General features: G+C 42.7%; 1 protein-coding gene across 1 annotated transcript in view; it reads left to right on the top strand.

Annotated features, from left to right (window-relative positions):
• The window catches only part of SLIT1 (slit guidance ligand 1), a 382,364-nt gene extending 365,194 nt beyond the window's left edge, over positions 1-17,170 (top strand). Inside the window, exons 29-37 of the mRNA XM_073684951.1 lie at positions 550-689; positions 2,323-2,416; positions 2,897-3,034; positions 7,340-7,577; positions 10,700-10,830; positions 13,291-13,445; positions 14,509-14,797; positions 15,480-15,694; positions 16,606-17,170. Of these exons, the coding sequence (XP_073541052.1) occupies positions 550-689; positions 2,323-2,416; positions 2,897-3,034; positions 7,340-7,577; positions 10,700-10,830; positions 13,291-13,445; positions 14,509-14,797; positions 15,480-15,694; positions 16,606-16,844 (1,639 nt within the window). The 3' untranslated portion in view covers positions 16,845-17,170. The remainder of the gene's footprint in view (positions 1-549; positions 690-2,322; positions 2,417-2,896; positions 3,035-7,339; positions 7,578-10,699; positions 10,831-13,290; positions 13,446-14,508; positions 14,798-15,479; positions 15,695-16,605) is intronic.
• Positions 17,171-18,007: the final 837 nt, after the last annotated feature.

Here is an 18,007-nt window from a genome sequence, read left to right as displayed (position 1 = left end):
TTTCTATGCTTTGGCTGTGACTAAGAAGGGGGCTGGCTTGGCAAAATGTTCAGTCACCTTCACTTGCTGCGCTGGTCATGTGGCGCCTTGTCTTGGAAATACTGATAAGCATGGCATTTGGTGTGGCGCTGGCACCCAGGAGTGCCCATAAGAGGTTGGAGCCTCAGTCCCCGGTGATATACTGCTCCACAGCCTGCACATAATTGGACTATGGATTTTGCAATAAGAAATTGTGTTTGTTTCCGGCTCTCCTGCTCATACATTTCAGGATGGGATTTATATTTAATGTTGCACCGCGCACATACAAGATTTATCTGTCACTTTTACAGCAAAGCTAAAAAAGACCCGAGCCTGCAGGTAATATGTATGCTAACTAAATATATAGGAGATCACAGGGAGATTTTCATGTCAAGCTGTGTGACAGATGAAGGGGCTGGAGTGCCATGAAAGCTTGAAGTGCTCCTTATCTGAGAACTATGGGACATGAAAAACAGCAGCACTTCTACTTGTTGTGTCCTGTGACTTATGGCCGTACCCTGTCACCCTCAGATGCGCCTGTGCCGAAGGTTTTGAAGGTCCAACATGTGCCGTAAACAGAGATGAATGCAAGTACAGTGACTGCGAGAATGGCGGCACCTGCGTAGATGGCATAAACATGTACGCGTGTCAGTGCCCGCCACAATACACAGGTAAACTGGTCGTTTTTATTATTTTCCCCAATTTTGTACAAACTGATTTTTTATTTTTTACACGCTAGAAAAATGCGTGTAACTTTATCTGGAATATTCTTCCGTGACTGTTCTGCAGAGACTCTTCTTTAATTATCCTTCAGACTTCATTAACTTATTTTGCTTCCCATACACTATGCTGCAATGTAATTTCAGTGCCAAGTTCATGCTCCTTTAGAAGCAGCTTTCAACTGCTGCTGAACAAAGATCAGTACACTATCGTCAAAAATATTGTGTATGAGACTTATCTGAGAATAGGGATGGGAAGCAAAGAGGCTCTGACAGGGAAAAATCCCATACACAGACCTGAATATAGTGTACAGATGTTGTAAAGCAGCAGTTGAATGCAGCTTCTAAAGGAGCATGAGCTGGGCAATGATATATCACTAACACAAAGTGTTTGGGAGAGAAGGAGGCAGTAATATAGTAATGAAGCATATTTTTAAACTTCATGAATTTGTAGTACCTTTAGAAATAATGAAATAAAAAAAGTTGTTACTTTTTGAGTGCTTTTTTACAAAGAGCGATGATTGTTAGAAGGATCGCTCCTGATCAGTACACAATAGTCAGACAGGAAAAGTTTTATACACAGACTTTTTGACTATTGTGTACTGATCAGGAGCGATCCTTCTAACAATCATCGCTCTTTGTAAAAAAGCACTCAAGAAGTAACAACTTTTTTTATTTCATTATTTCTAAAGGTACTACAAAGTCATGAAGTTTAAAAATATGCTTCATTACTATATTACTGCCTCCTTCTCTCCCAAACACTTTGTGTTAGTGATATATCATTGCCCAGTTCATGCTCCTTTAGAAGCTGCATTCAACTGCTGCTTTACAACATCTGCACACTATATTCAGGTCTGTGTATGGGATTTTCCCTGTCAGAACCTCTTTGCGCCCCTTTCCCATACTCAGACAGGAAAAGTTTTATACACAGACTTTTTGAGTATGGGAAAGGGGCGCAAAGAGGCTCTGACAGGGAAAATCCCATACACAGACTGAATATAGTATACAGATATTGTGAAGCAGCAGTTGAAAGCAGCATCTAAAGGAGCATGATCTGGGCAGTGAAATAGTTTTTGAAGCAGAAAACGTTTTGAGAAAACACCTTTTCTGTCTTTTTGGACATCTTTTGCAGCAGCTTTTCCCCCAGAGTTTTTTTTTTTTTTAAATCCCATATATAACATAGTGGCGAGATCTAAGTGGAAGCCGCCAGAAGAATGGAGCGGTCACTGATTTTAGCCACTTCACGGCTTTCCAAGATGTTAAAGGAAAGTTTCAAAAGACACATTGTGTTCAAGATTATTGTAATTGTTCTTGTATGTATACCCCCTTTTTCACATGTAAAGTGTCATGGAATAAATGGCGCTATAATAATAAATAATAATAATAATAAAGACGGATTATGTCCACAGCGAGTCGCTTTTATATTGCACTGCATATGTTCATTATTTTTGGTGGGTTTTTTAGCGCTTTTTCAGGAGGGTTACTGAGCGGTATCTACCTGAATAAGACGCCGTGTGCGCATACCCTATCTCTGCGACAAAAAAGTTTCTTCTTTTCTAACTCTGTTTTCCATTTTGTTCTGTAGGTGAATACTGCGAACAGTTGTTGGATTTTTGCTCAGCAGAACTCAACCCCTGTCATCCTGAATCCAAATGCATCACAACTGCTGAGGGTCCAAAGTAAGTGAACCCCTCCCAACCAGATCACATAAATGATATTGTGTATCCAACAGTGGGTCAGATGGGAAAAGTGGCACAGAGAACAAAAATGACAAAAGGTCATAAAAGGGGAACAAATATCTGGTACCTTACTGCAGACAACCCCACCGCGGGTATGTTTCCCCACGCCGTCAGCAAACAGTTTACTACTTATTTCCCCCACAGCGTCCACTACAGGACAAATGTAGTATTACATGGGGCCATTCGAATCTGCCACAGGCTCTCTAAAGAGGGGGTCCAGAGTAGACAGCCCCCTTTCATCCAAAAATGTGTCATGCAAGGTTCAACTATCCATACAACAAATTAAAACAGCATGGGCACAAAAATAGGTTAAAGCCCATCAGGGAAGCACCCACTCATTGTAAGCTTCACTAATAGCTTTGGGACAGAAATGTTGTTTGGTGCCATTACTTACACCATTTTGCCTGTCTCCTCTCCTAGATGTGAATGTGCACTGGGCTATATAGGGGAGAACTGCAGCCTGAATTATGATAACTGCAAAGACCATCGCTGCCAGAACAATGCCCAGTGCGTGGATGAGGTGAACGGGTACTCATGCCAGTGCACAGAGGGCTTCAGGTAAGAAGATATTTCTATCATTGACTCCTGATCAGAAAATCTCCCTAGCTGTGTAATTCATCCTGCACAATAAGGACAATTCATTAAAGCAGGACTGAAACTCCTCCAGGAGCTATAAAAGTGGCCATTGTGGGTTTTAGATAACAGCTACATAAAAAAAAAAAAACTTAAAGGGAATGAATTTAATACTCAGACTACTGGTTTGGCTGTATAGGTCTTAGTAAAACAATAAAAATGATACCAGTCTTGTAGTAATCTGATGTACCAGCGCTGAGAAATCAAGCTTTGAATCCACACGGAAACTGGGAAGTGCACTGGGGGCGTGTCCATGCACTTGATATTACACTGACACGCCCCTGATCCACTTACCGGCTAAATTACACCTGGCTTTCAAGCTCAATTTCTCAGCGCTGGCACATCCGATTGCTACAAGACAGGCATCATTTTTATTGTTGTACCAGGACCTATACAGTCATACCACTTCATACCACTAGCTGCAGGAGTAAAACCATCCAGATAGGATTCCTTTAAGGATTTAAGAAGATTTTTTATAGTTTTTCAGAGGAAAGCCTCTTTGCAGAGTCCCTATTGAGAGGTAAAGATTAGAAGTATCCTTGGTCTTGAGTCCTTGCTGTCATATATGTATATATATATGCTCTGTAGTAGCTGTATAGACACATATGGGGGAATTTACCAGTCCAGGGTACTTGTATTACTTAACTATTCTTGGCCAAAATCCCATAGACTGAAATCCTCTTAATAAAGCTTAAAGAGCCGGACAGAAGTGGAAAGTTAAAATCTCATTGTTGATGTCACAGCGATGTCCTCTGTACAGAGAAAATGTTGTATAATCAACTGGAACTGAAAATGAAAGGGGGCGAATAAAATTCCAATCTATTAGTACCTTGAAAAAGTATTTATACCGCATGAACTTTTCCACATTTTTTCACGCTACACCCACAAATCTAAATGTACTTTATTGGGATTTTATGTGATATACCAACACTAAGTAGCAAGTATATGTGAAGTGTAAAGGAAATGATACATTGGTTTTCTAAGTATTTTAAAAATATAAATCTGAAATTTGTGAGGTGCATTTGTATTCAGCCCCTGAGTCAGTACTTTTGTAGGACCACCTTTCGCTGCAATCACTGCTGCAGTCTTTTGGGGTCTATCTCTACCAGCTTTGCACATCTAGAGGTGACATTTTTGCCCCTTCTTCTTTGCACACTCGTGCTCGCTCAGTGAGATTGGATGGAGGCGTCTGTGACCAGCAATTTCCAAGTCTTATCACAGATTCTCAGTGAGGTCTCGGTCTGGACTGTGACTGCGCCTTTCACACACATGAATATGCTTTGATCTAAACCCTCCATTGTAGCTCTGGCAGGATGTTTACGGTCGTTGTCCTGCTGGAAGGTGAACCTATGCTCCAGTCTCAAGTCTTTTGCAGCCTCTAACAGGTTTTCCTCCAGGATTACACTGTATTTAGTTCCATCCATCTTCCCATCAACTGTGACCAGCTTACCTGCCCCTGCTGAAGAAAAGCCTCCCCACAGCAGGATGCTGCCACCACCATGTGAGACGGTGGGGATTGTGTTTTCTGGGTGATGTGCAGTGCTAGCTAGAAATTTTTGCCCATTCTTTTTTGCAAACCTCCTCTACCTCAGTGCTTTTTCAAGGCACTATATATATATATATATATATATATATATATATATATATATATATATATATATATATATATATATATATATATATACAGTACAGACCAAAAGTTTGGACACACCTTCTCATTTAAAGATTTTTCTGTATTTTCATGACTATGAAAATTGTACATTCACACTGAAAGCATCAAAACTATGAATTAACACATGTGGAATTATATACTTAACAAAAAAGTGTGAAACAACTGAAAATATGTCTTATATTCTAGGTTCTTCAAAGTAGCCACCTTTTGCTTTGATGACTGCTTTGCACACTCTTGGCATTCTCTTGATGAGCTTCAAGAGGTAGTCACCGGAAATGGTTTTCACTTCACAGGTGTGCCCTGTCAGGTTTAATAAGTGGGATTTCTTGCCTTATAAATGGGGTTGGGACCATCAGTAGTGTTGTGCAGAAGTCTGGTGGATACACAGATGATAGTCCTACTGAATAGACTGTTAGCTGCTTTTTTTTGCCATAATACAAATTCTAAGTAAAGAAAAATAAGTGGCCATCATTACTTTAAGAAATGAAGGTCAGTCAGTTCGAAAAATTGGGAAAACTTTGAAAGTGTCCCCAAGTGCAGTTGCAAAAACCATCAAGCGCTACAAAGAAACTGGCTCACATGAGGACTGCCCCAGGAAAGGAAGACCAAGAGTCACCTCTGCTTCTGAGGATAAGTTTATCCGAGTCACCAGCCTCAGAAATCGCAGGTTAACAGCAGCTCAGATTAGAGACCAGGTCAATGCCACACAGAGTTCTAGCAGCAGACACATCTCTACAACAACTGTTAAGAGGAGACTGTGCAGCAGGCCTTCATGGTAAAATAGCTGCAAGGAAACCACTGCTAAGGACAGGCAACAAGCAGAAGAGACTTGTTTGGGCTAAAGAACACAAGGAATGGACATTAGACCAGTGGAAATCTGTGCTTTGGTCTGATGAGTCCAAATTTGAGATCTTTGGTTCCAACCACCGTGTCTTTGTGCGACGCAGAAAAGGTGAACGGATGGACTCTACATGCCTGGTTCCCACCGTGAAGCATGGAGGAGGAGGTGTGATGGTGTGGGGGTGCTTTGCTGGTGACACTGTTGGGGATTTATTCAAAATTGAAGACATACTGAACCAGCATGGCTACCACAGCATCTTGCAGCGGTATGCTATTTCTTCCGGTTTGCGTTTAGTTGGACCATCATTTATTTTTCAACAGGACAATGACCCCAAACACACCTCCAGGCTGTGTAAGGGCTATTTGACGAAGAAGGAGAGTGATGGGGTGCTACACCAGATGACCTGGCCTCCACAGTCACCAGACCTGAACCCAATCGAAATGGTTTGGGGTGAGCTGGACCGCAGAGTGAAGGCAAAAGGGCCAACAAGTGCTAAGCATCTCTGGGAACTCCTTCAAGATTGTTGGAAGACCATTTCCGGTGACTACCTCTTGAAGCTCATCAAGAGAATGCCAAGAGTGTGAAAAGCAGTCATCAAAGCAAAAGGTGGCTACTTTGAAGAACCTAGAATATAAGACATATTTTCAGTTGTTTCACACTTTTTTGTTAAGTATATAATTCCTCATGTGTTAATTCATAGTTTTGATGCCTTCAGTGTGAATGTACAATTTCCATAGTCAAGAAAATACAGAAAAATCTTTAAATGAGAAGGTGTGTCCAAACTTTTGGTCTGTACTGTATATGTATATATATATATACACACACAGTATATATGGACAAAGCTTGGGACCATACCCTAAAAAATACAAATTTAAGTTTGCTATACCTGTAGGTCACCACTGTATCACATCGGACGCTCATCCTGGGTTTCATCTGAGGAACTGATAAAGCTTTAAATAAAAAGTTTGATGCTTCTTGTTTGTTTTCCTCTTCTTGTTCACTCCTACATTATGGTTTCTACATTGTAGCCACTTGGCATCTCCATGAACTGGAAATGTGGCAGCTGGAAATTAAAGAGTTTTTTCCTGATCTCTCCTGTGGCGCGCCCCATTCTTCTCCCTCCTGGCTTCCTTCTTGTTACGGGACAGTGCGCTCCTGGATGATTGACAGTTTCCACCAGCAGCATTATTGCACCGCTGGTGCGAACTGTGTTCTCTCCAATACAAACAGAGGCAGTCTTATCTCTGTAGCATCGGAGGACCGCAGGAGCACTGAAACGTCCCAAATCCAGCTTCAGAGCAGCGCTCACAAGCTTTACAACAAAGAGCTTTTAAGTACAGCTCTCCTTGTATAGGAAGTGGTCACTGCAGAGTTGGTTGGTAACTTGCAGTTTTCTTGAGAACGGAGAAAATTTTTAACAAGAAGTAAAAGGCAAAGTGGCTAATTTTACCTAATTATGATGATAAAAAAAACCCTTTAATTTCTTTAGGAAAGGAATTGCTGTTTGTGCCCCCCTCTATAAGCCCCCATATACATTGGATTGCTATGGGATATGCCAACATTCTCTCCCAATGAAAACACACACGCTTTGGCACGCTTCATTAACAAAAAATGCAAAATTCTGGAGTTCTTTACATGGGTTGTAAATGTCTGAGGATTGGGGAGCGTGTACGGCAGTATCCATTTCTATAACTGTCCCATCTCTCTCGTCTCTCAGCGGGCAGCTCTGTGAAATGCCATCACAATCATCCACCCTGACGAACCCCTGTAAATTAGCCGACTGCCAGAACGGAGCCAAGTGCATCGACCTGGGGAACAGCGCGGTGTGCCAGTGCCTTCCTGGCTTCGGAGGGAACAGGTGCGAGAAACTCTTGAGTGTGAATTTTGTGGATAGAGACACCTACCTGCAGTTCACAGACCTACAGAACTGGCCCCGGGCGAATATCACTCTTCAGGTAGGTGTAAATAAGCTATCAATCCTATCAAAAATAATGGCGCCAAGTGTCAGCAGAAATAAATGCAGCCCATCTGCTCCACGGTGCTGAGGTTGGAACTTTGCAGTTTGCAAACATCACTCAATAAAAAAACTGACAAAATGTAAATGTTACATGTAACGGAGTAAAGCGATACAAGAAAAGCGCAGGTAACGTAAAAGATGCCGAATAACCTAGTGCAACGGTGACATTCCCATAATCGGTGACTTCAGATGCCAGATTATCAGATCTTCTGGATTATTGCATTTCCTCACTGATTCCGGTCACATTTCTAGTACAGAAATCGAAGGAATTCATGGAAGGTCGTACTTTACAGATTAGGAATATTTTTGTATTATAGATGATCTTTAAGGGTCAAGATGAAGCAGATTTGCAAGGGACGGAGCATCGGGAACCTGCAGCGATTTACAATACTGTATATATGCGGATAGGGGGTTTTTAAAGCTCATTATAAAAAAAATCAGCTCCAAAATCTAAAAACGCTGCAGATTTCCAATGCTTTCCTGCAGATTTTACCCCTATACAGTGAATCCACAGCATAATCGGCAGCATAAAACACAGCCGGGATGACTGCCGCAGGATCCACTGCAGAAATGTCCTGTTACGTCTGGATTTCCATATAAATATATACCGTGGGTTCGGAAAGTATTCAGACCCCTTTCAATTTTTCAATCTTTGTTTCATTGCAACTATTTGGTAAATTCTAAAAAGTTATTTTTTTTTCTCATTAAAGTAGACTCTGCACCCCATCTTGACTGAAAAAAACCCCAGAAATTTTGAAATTTTTGCAAATTTATTAAAAAAAGAAAAACTGAAATATCGCATGGTGATAAGTTTTCAGACCCTTTGCTCAGTATTGAGTAGAAGCCCCCTTTTGAGCTAGTACAGCCATGAGTCTTATTGGGAATGATGCAACAAGTTTTTCACACCTGGATTTGGGGATCCTCTGCCATTCTTCCTTGCAGACCCTCTCCAGTTCCGTCAGGTTGGATGGTGAACGTTGGTGGACAGCCATTTTCAGGCCTCTCCAGAGATGCTCAATTGGGTTTAGGTCAGGGCTCTGGCTGGGCCAGTCAAGAATGGTCACAGAGTTGTTCTGAAGCCACTCCTTTGTTATTTTAGCTGTGTGCTTAGGGTCATTGTCTTGTTGGAAGGTTAACCTTCGGCCAAGTCAGAGGTCCAGAGCACTCTGGAAGAGGTTTTCATTCAGGATATCTCTGTACTTGGCCGCATTCATGTTTCCTTCAATTGAAACCAGTCGTCCTGTCCCTGCAGCTGAAAAACACCCCCATGTCATGATGCTGCCACCACCATGTTTCACTGTTGGGATTGTATTGGGCAGGTGATGAGCAGTGCCTGGTTTTCTCCACACATACCACTTAGAATTATCCCCAAAAAGTTCTATCTTCGTCTCATCAGACAAGAGAATCTTATTTCTCATAGTCTGGGAGTCCTTCATGTGTTTTTGAGCAAACTCTACATGGGTTTTCATATGTCTTGCACTGAGGAGAGACTTCCATTGGGCCATTCTGCCATAAAGGTCTGACTGGCGGAAGGCTGCAGTGATAGTTGACTTTGTGGGACTTTCTCCCATCTCCCTACTGTATCTCTGGAGCTCAGCCACAGTGATCTTGCAGTTCTTCTTTACCTCTCTCACCAAGGCTCTTCTCCCACAATTGCTCAGTTTGGCTGGACGGCCAGGTCTAGGAAGACAACACTGAGAAAAGGGTCTGAATACGTATGACCATGTGATATTTCAGTTTTTCTTTTTTAATAAATTTGCAAAAATTTCTACATTTCTGGTTTTTTTTCAGTCAAGATGGGGTGCAGAGTGTACCTTAATGAGAAAAAATAAACTTTTTAGAATTTACCAAATGGCTGCAATGAAACAAAGAGTGAAAAGTTTAAAGGGGTCTGAATACTTTCCGTACCCACTGTATTTGCATACAACTTATTGCGGGGTCAAGATAGGCAGGTGTAACACTTGTGTGCTGTACATACTGGCATTTCTTCAGGCATCTCTGTGACAAATCACCCAGCTGTCATGAATAAGGAACAATTCAAATTCATAAAGAAGAAATTTGCATGAAATGTTTAGTCACTTTGTAACTATTTTAGCTTTAGATATAAAGGAAGAAAACAACAAGTAAATTAGTAAAAAAAAAAGTGTTATGTTGTCCAGAAGTCCTATAGTTTCCTAATACCAGAGAGCAGTGCGTTGTGGGAGCTCAAATGACTGTTAAACTGTTAAGTCACATGTCTGACAACAAGGTGGACGTAAACTGTTGTCTGTTTCCAAGGGCAACCAGAAGAATTTTGAAACATCTATGTAGATAGATGAATGAGAAGACAAAATCCACATAAAACAGCTATGAAAAGTGTCTACAGTCACTCAAGTGGATTATATTGCTAGGCCACGGCCTCATTATCAGTATTTGGTAAGTATTCAGTCATTATTTTTTCTCAGGAGAGGGAGACCAAACCAGGTGAAGAACAATCAGAGAAAAGGTACAATAGAAACAAGTCACCAATTCTGCATTTATTATACCTTTTCTCTGATTGTTCCTTACCTGGTTTTGTCTCCCTCTCCTGAGAAAAAATACTGACCGACTACTGACCAAATACTGATAGTGGGGCCTTAGCCTTAAAGGGGAACTCTTACTTTTATGGCATATTGTTAGGGGCAGCCTTCAGCTCTTTCCATAATTCCCATAGGCTATAATGGTGTAGACCAGTGAACATGGATCCCATAGATGGGATAAGCGCTTATTGCCTTAATTTTATTATAAAATTGGAATAGCCCTTTAACTCCTACATTACCATGTCATAGTGTGTTTCTATTGCAGCTCATCCTCAATCTCTTGAATCCTGCAATACCAGACACAGTCTATGCACAAGAGTGGCGCTATTTTTTGGGAATGTCATACATGATGTTAAATGACTTGTTAAATTACATTGATTTTTTTTGGGCAACTTTTTCACCAATTAATTTATCATTAACCATTGGGATGTAATGAATGGGGTTTGTTTTTGGGGATGAGAAATCGACAAGATTTTAGTAATGAGCATCCTCCCGTGCGCAGGTGTCAACAGCCGAAGACAATGGAATCCTCTTGTACAATGGTGATCGCGACCACATGGCCGTGGAGTTATATCAGGGTCATGTAAGGGTCAGCTACGACCCCGGGAGCTTCCCCAGCTCTGCCATCTATAGGTAAGACCTGGGACTTTTTTTTTCTTTCTATTACTCCAATCGTTTGCCACAGCTGCCCTGTGTGAACAATGCCTAAGGGTCTGCTCATATATGGGTGTCATAATCCTAGTTTATAACAAGCTTCAACACTGTCCTGGTGGCTAATGACCCCATTGACTTAACTGGGCACACAAGGGTTCGGTCATGGTTTCCATAATCATGATGGCAAGAAGCCCTCCGTGAATGGAGGCTCCAATGGCAAATTAAACATAGCCTATAGGCAGGGTTGGACTCAGCTTCCGACATAGTCATTGGCAAGCACTGTGTGAAGACCTGGGGTCTTCCGTGGGCATAATACTACTCAGACAAGACAGGGTGAGGGTTAAACAGTGTGGCAATACTTTATTGAACCACCAAACCGGTAATAAACACATAGAACAGTCCCAGCAAATACCCAAGATGGTGCAAAATTATGCAGTCTCACCCTTCCGCTGGCCCTATGGGGATAGAGCAGATGCGACTTTGGGACTTAGAGCTAACTATCTCAACCAGTGGCCCCCCGCTTTGGGTGGACACCCACAGAGAGGAGGTAGTGGCAAGCTTAGGAAGTTGACAGTCCATTGAGGTACAAGGCCAGGAGACCCAAGGGTCCCATCCTGGCCTCTCCAAACAACTCCATGGGTTCCAGGTGACCTCATTGTCCCAGCCTGGCTTTTTCCGAGTGTCTCCATGGGTTCCAGGTGGCCAGATTGTCTCAATCTGGCAACCCCAAACAACATATCCATGGGGCCAGGTGGCCTCATTGTCCCAACTTGGTTTCCCCAAATGTATCCATGGGTTCTCTGATGGTCAATGGAACAGATCTGTATCCTTTGAGCCAGGGCAGTGTACCCTTAGGCTGGAATCCTGTGGAATCCAAATCTGTGTCTCACTGTCTGGAGCCATGCTACCAAACTACTGTCCTAAAGAGTCTCTCTGATTCTCTTTGCAGCAGGATAGAAAACCCTTTTATATTTATATCTGTGGCTAAGGTCATCATTCACAGGTCAGGGGAAAGGTGCAGGGCTCATGTCTCATTGTTTGAACATTTAATCAATTTGCATAGTTTCTATCCCCCTGCTTTGTAAATCAACAACTAACTGGCTTAGTACAATATGTAATTAGCATATTAACAAACATCATTGTTCCCCAACACTAAGCCGCTGCCCTCCATACAATAAGTTGCAGTAAACATCAACTCAAATGTCAACACTCAGGTCGATACACATACAAGTCGGTCCTTCTTGACTAGCCAAGGAAAAATACATAAATTCAAAAGTCAACACGAACACAATAGTGTATTTCTTCTGGCCTAACAAATCTAGACATCTGGGTAATTAAGATTAGAAGCTGTGTCGTCACACACTGCAAGAATGGAGATGGCTCCAATCTCATCAACGCCTTAGATGCTACAGTCAGTTGTGGCCGTGGCATCTAAGAGGTAGGAAATGGGGAATAGGTGTTTCTTCATGCCATGTGATTGCAGGGTGCAGATGGAGGTATCATGGCAGCCAGGAGCTTACTGAATGCCCCCCTGTGTCAAGGGCCCACATAAACCTGGAACCGATCTTGCCCGTAAAGCTTCTCATGTGAGGCGTCACCGGTTTGCCTAGCCTGTTAAAGAGCTTGTGTCGGGTTAGAACAATATGATTTAGTTCTTCTACAAACAGCACAACCTCTTGTTCATAAGATACACTGAGTGGGAACGGCAACTCAACTCCATGCATCCGAGCTGCAATACCGGACGTAGCCTACGGACAAAGGTGGCGCTGTTTCTGAAAGAAGCAGCAATGTTATTTTCAATTTGATACAATCCCTTTAAGGGTAAATTTACTTTTGCATGTAGCAACATATATAAATGATTCAAAGGAAAGTAACCAAAATTTTAGAAAAGCCGATCGTCAGCCCGACCATCATACAAACAAAAATTCTATTATGAAGTTGATTAGTTTTGCCAGAAGAGAAACACTTGGACTTTTACGAAAGTCTTCCTTAATATTAGGGATGATGAGCTGATAGTAATGGATTTATAAGAAAGCAGAACACTCCCATGTCTGGGGGGGATCGTGTGATGACAATTGGCGCTATTCCTGCACTAATGATCGTGTAAATCTTTCGTCTTGGATGCTAATTCCTCCCACAATTAGCGAAACAAGATGAAATCCCGCGTCTGCCCCTTGTCCGTCTCCACCTGAGCCGCAGTAAATCAGGCGCAGACATATTTATTATAGATGCCAGCGATCGGTTAGTGATCCGATACTGATACCATTGTCGGAGGATTATGGGAGCCGGGCCGCCGGCAGATGGCACGGTGCACCAGATGTCCACACTGTCACTCTGTAATTTAGAATTAGCAGACCATTCTTCACATCCCCCGGGGACTCATTACTGTGTGAATAGGAGGATAATGAGGGTGTATTCCTGACAATTCCTCTTCTCCAGCGCAGAGACTATCAATGACGGCCAGTTCCATACAGTGGAGTTAGTTACCTTTGACCAGATGGTTAATCTGTCGATTGACGGCGGCGCCCCGATGACCATGGACAACTTTGGGAAACATTACACACTAAACAGCGAAGCGCCGCTGTACGTAGGAGGTAAGAGATACAGCATGGATGTGTGGATGAGTCTGGTTTGGATAAGTCGCTCGTCAGCCAGGAGTTGTTCTGGAACTTGTAGTTTTACTTGCAACCTTATCCTTTACCAGGAGTTTGAAGGAACATGCAGGAGCCACTCGCCCAGACAATTGCACCATGTCCTCTTGGAAAGTCTTCCAGTGCATTTAACCCTTGCAATATATGCACTTTGGATAAAGCCACATGGGAACGTGTGCCACAGTAGTGCATGGAACCATTACATTTAATGACTTCCTGTGTCACATTGCAACTTGCGACCTCCTGTGACTACCGCACTGAGTCACAAATTTTTCCTGATGTGATGGATTTTCTGGCAACGCTCTTGCCATGAACGTCCATGCAAGTTTCACAAATTGCATGCAATTTGGCTTTTTTATTACTGAAAAATCACAGCTCTAAAATGGTCACCAGGTCGAAGAGAAGTTGCACAACTTTTTTTTGGGGGTTGCGTGATGTATTTGGGAATTGTAGGGCACCGCGACAAGTCCCAAAAAGTCAGTAAGAGTTGGATTTTTTTTTGCTGCTTGCAGGTTGCAATTCGGCCCCCATTCACCTGCATGGGATGTAGCAGCGGCACAGAGGGATCTTTAGCCACGTGACCTGTCGCCACATAGCCCCAGCATTGCTCTCACCCAACAAATGGAATTCTCCTTCCAGACATGGGATCTCGTACCATTGCCTGGCCAAGAGAGAGATAGATCTTCTCCCTTACATCTGGATATGAGAAGCGAGGAGGCACGATCCAATGTACAAGGCAAATTTAAAGGAAAACTCCAGATAAAATGGAGACCATGTTGTGCATAGTGCAGGGTACGAGGAGCAGGACAGAACTCAGGGGGCAGACATTTGCATTTAAAGAATGAAGTTGTGCACAATGCCATCGGGTTTTGCAATAGCCATAACATAGTTCATCACTTTTTCCAGGACTGTTCCTTTAAAAAAAAAAAAGGAAAATGAATATTAAAAATGTACTTCTTCTACCCTCTCCTATCACTAATGGTCATTGTTGGTGTTTGTGACCCAGGCATGCCGGTGGACGTCAACTCTGCTGCTTTCAGACTGTGGCAGATTCTGAACGGCACCAGTTTCCACGGCTGCATCCGCAACTTGTACATTAATAACGAGCTCCAAGACTTCACCAAGACGCAGATGAAGCCCGGGGTGGTGCCAGGATGTGAACCTTGCAAAAAACTCTTCTGTCTTCATGGCATCTGTCAGCCCAACGCTGCCAACGGACCAGTGTGTCACTGTGAGGCGGGGTGGACGGGTCCACACTGTGACCAACAGATAAGCAACCCCTGCATCGGACATAAGTAAGTGCAGCAGAGGTAATATGGTGGAATGTAGCGTAAGCCTGTTAATAAAAATGCCTGGTCTCACCGACCATTCTGCACCTCTTCACCTCTGATCATCCTTACTTTAGCTCTGCATATCAAGTGCATATCCACTTCCAAGTGCATCAGTAGCTGTGGTGATAGACTCTCTTAAAATGCACAAAGTGACTGTTGAAGTCGAGCAGAGTTGCTCCGTGCAACCTTGGTGTGGCCAAACAGTTAGTGCACTTTCCATCTTACTTTTTCATCCATCTTCATCCTCCTCTGGCTCCTGTAAAACCAGAGCTGTCAATCAAAGAAAAGGAGGGAGATATATGCAACACGAGGAGGAGGAAAGGTGCACTGAACTGCTCAGTCATGCCAAAGGTGCACCAAGCACATGTGGTTGGTTTGAACAGTCATTGTCTGCTGACAGACTCACTTTAAGTTTTGACAAGTGGCAAGTTAACCATAGCCACTGTGATATTTGGGATAATCTAATAATCTTCTGCTAAATGTCATAAATTGTGCAAAGGACAGACTCAAGTGTCAGAACCTGACTAGTCCAGCACCACACCGCTGCCACTACCCGCATAGACATTTCTAATGCCATTTGGCACATGACCCCTATTTCCATATTGGTCGGTTTCTTGTGTCTTTATTCACACTTATTTCTCGGCAGGTGTGTACATGGGACCTGCATGCCCCTGGATTCTGTGACCTACAGCTGCCTGTGCCAGGATGGGTATAAGGGTGCCCTCTGCAATCAGCAAGGGGGAGAGCTCTATAATCCATGCAAGAACCTGCAATGCCAGCACGGGCGCTGTCAGATCTCCGACATAGGGGAAGCATACTGCGAGTGTGACAACGGCTACGTGGGTGACATCTGTGATCAGGGTAGGTAAGGGTAACATGTCACCTTACACAAGGGGTTCAATGGTGTGCAGAAAAGACATGGCGGCTTATTAGGGTAGAAGTTCCATCATGCCCACCTGCTTGGAGAAAGGAGTCCTACACCCAAAAATTCCCAGCTGAGCTCTTGGATTGCCTTTATGATACATAAGCCTCTGTGCAAACATTCCTGGAGAACCATCGTGGCCATTTTTGATATGACATAAATGTCTAATAAATGGGAATCCCACCAATCTGGAGAATGGGGCTCAACTCCACCTCTGGGAATGGACTGGTTGCACCCCTTTATATCTTCCCTTCTGTAGGAGGTGTGAAAATTAGCAACAAGACCCACATCTGTCAGGTATGCCAGGATACACCATCAATGTATCTCTACCTAATTGTACTAGAAAAAAAAGATGAAACCCACCGTCAGGATCTTCCATAAAAGTCTATATTTTAATTTTGTTGAAATAATTAAAAAAAAACAAAAAAAAAAAACCTTCACCGTTCTCATAAAACATAAAATGCAGATGAAACGCGTTTCGGACGCATGTCCTTAATCATTGCATTGCATATTTTTACTAGAGTTGAGCAAAAAGAGTCACAGGTCCATGGTCCGGCACCCACATCAGTGCTTCATGGTAGCCCAACAAGAGCAGTGCCGGCACGTGAAAGCTGGCATCCAGGATACCACTTGGCACTCCAAAGGCGGCATCATGGACACCTCTAGTATTATTAGACCCCTATATTGTCATGACATATCACGCCAAGACCTAGTAATCACAGGATTCGAGTATTGGCCAAGAAGTTACCAACATGGATGCCGGATCAGGGTCTTGATAATCTTTACATAACGATATATAATGGCCGACTGTCTTAATATTTGCTAATTCTATGTGTCGTCCTATCCACAGAGTCAGAATGTAGAGGGGATCCCGTCAGGGATTACTACCAAGTGCAGAGGGGATACGCCATATGCCAAACCACCCGTACAGTATCCTGGGTAGAGTGCCGGGGATCCTGCAACAACCAGGGCTGCTGCACAGGATTACGCATGAAGCGCAGGAAGTACACGTTCGAGTGCAGCGACGGATCCTCGTTTGTGGAAGACGTAGAGAAGCCGATAAAGTGTGGCTGCTCCCAGTGTATGTAGGATCTCAATGGACTGGATCATCGTAGATCATACCACACCGGATTGAAAAAAAAAAAAAAAAAAAAAAGTTACAAAAAAAAAAGCGGACAATACATTCTGTAAAACTGGACTCTGCTTCCCTTTCAGATGTGTGAACATCTTAATGTCTGTGGCATTCAGCGAAAACAAAAAAAAAGTTATATGTATAAACAGTACCTACTACATTGAGGGGCGCGCACACGCTGACTGCTTGTATAGTGTTGTAATCTTTGGGAGAGGTATAGAGAAGGTATATGTGTAGAGAGTAAATGTGTAGATAGAGATTTTTTAAAAAAACAAACACAAAATGTATTTATACACAATGTGGATAGATTTACACGGAGTGCGAAGGAAGCTTTATGTCTATTTTTGTTCTTGGAATTAGATCAATTTTTTTGGGGGGGATATTTTTTATTTCTCTTTTTGTAACCATTGTGACAGTATTGCATTCTTTTTTATTTTATTTTTTTTATTTTTTTGTATAGCGCAGAATGTCCTACAAATATACTTCCCGAGTCTTTAACTTCTCCTAGGAAGAGGTAAACGGTTAAAAAAAAAGAAGAGAAAGAGTAGGGGATCATCGCATCACTTTCATAAAGCACTTTCTTTTGTCTGTGAAATACAACCGATTATTGTGTTTTTATTTTCTATGATCTCTGATTCTCACGTTACTCACATATAAGGATGAACATCATACAGAACTCATTGTTTTTTTTTGATTTTGCAGGTTAAGTATTAGTCAAAAATATTATTAGACATTTTATTAGAAGGTTCTCCAACAAATAATGCTGAGTAAGGGTTTATCCAGAACTCAATAGGGTCTTTTTTTATTTCCTGGAACAGCGCCACTCTTCTCCTGTGGCTATATCTACTATTGCAGGGCAGCCTGGAACAGCACCACTCTTCTCCTGTGCTGGTATTGCAGGTCAGCTTGGAACAGCGCCACTCTTCTCCTGTGGCTATATCTACTATTGCAGGGCGGCCTGGAACAGCACCACTCTTCTCCTGTGGCTATATCTACTATTGCAGGGCGGCCTGGAACAGCGCCACTCTTCTCTTGTGGCTGCTACTGCAGGTCAGCCTGGAACAGCACCACTTTTCTCCTGTGTCTGTGATTACAGGTCAGCCTGGAACAGCGTCACTCT

Source organism: Phyllobates terribilis, unplaced genomic scaffold (genome assembly GCF_046119375.1).
Source record: "Phyllobates terribilis strain yellow unplaced genomic scaffold, ASM4611937v1 Scaffold_5__5_contigs__length_657084704, whole genome shotgun sequence".
NCBI classification, from domain to species: domain Eukaryota; kingdom Metazoa; phylum Chordata; class Amphibia; order Anura; family Dendrobatidae; genus Phyllobates; species Phyllobates terribilis.
The sequence above is the reverse complement of the archived record's forward strand: the minus strand, read 5'-3'. Positions and strand labels throughout refer to the sequence as shown.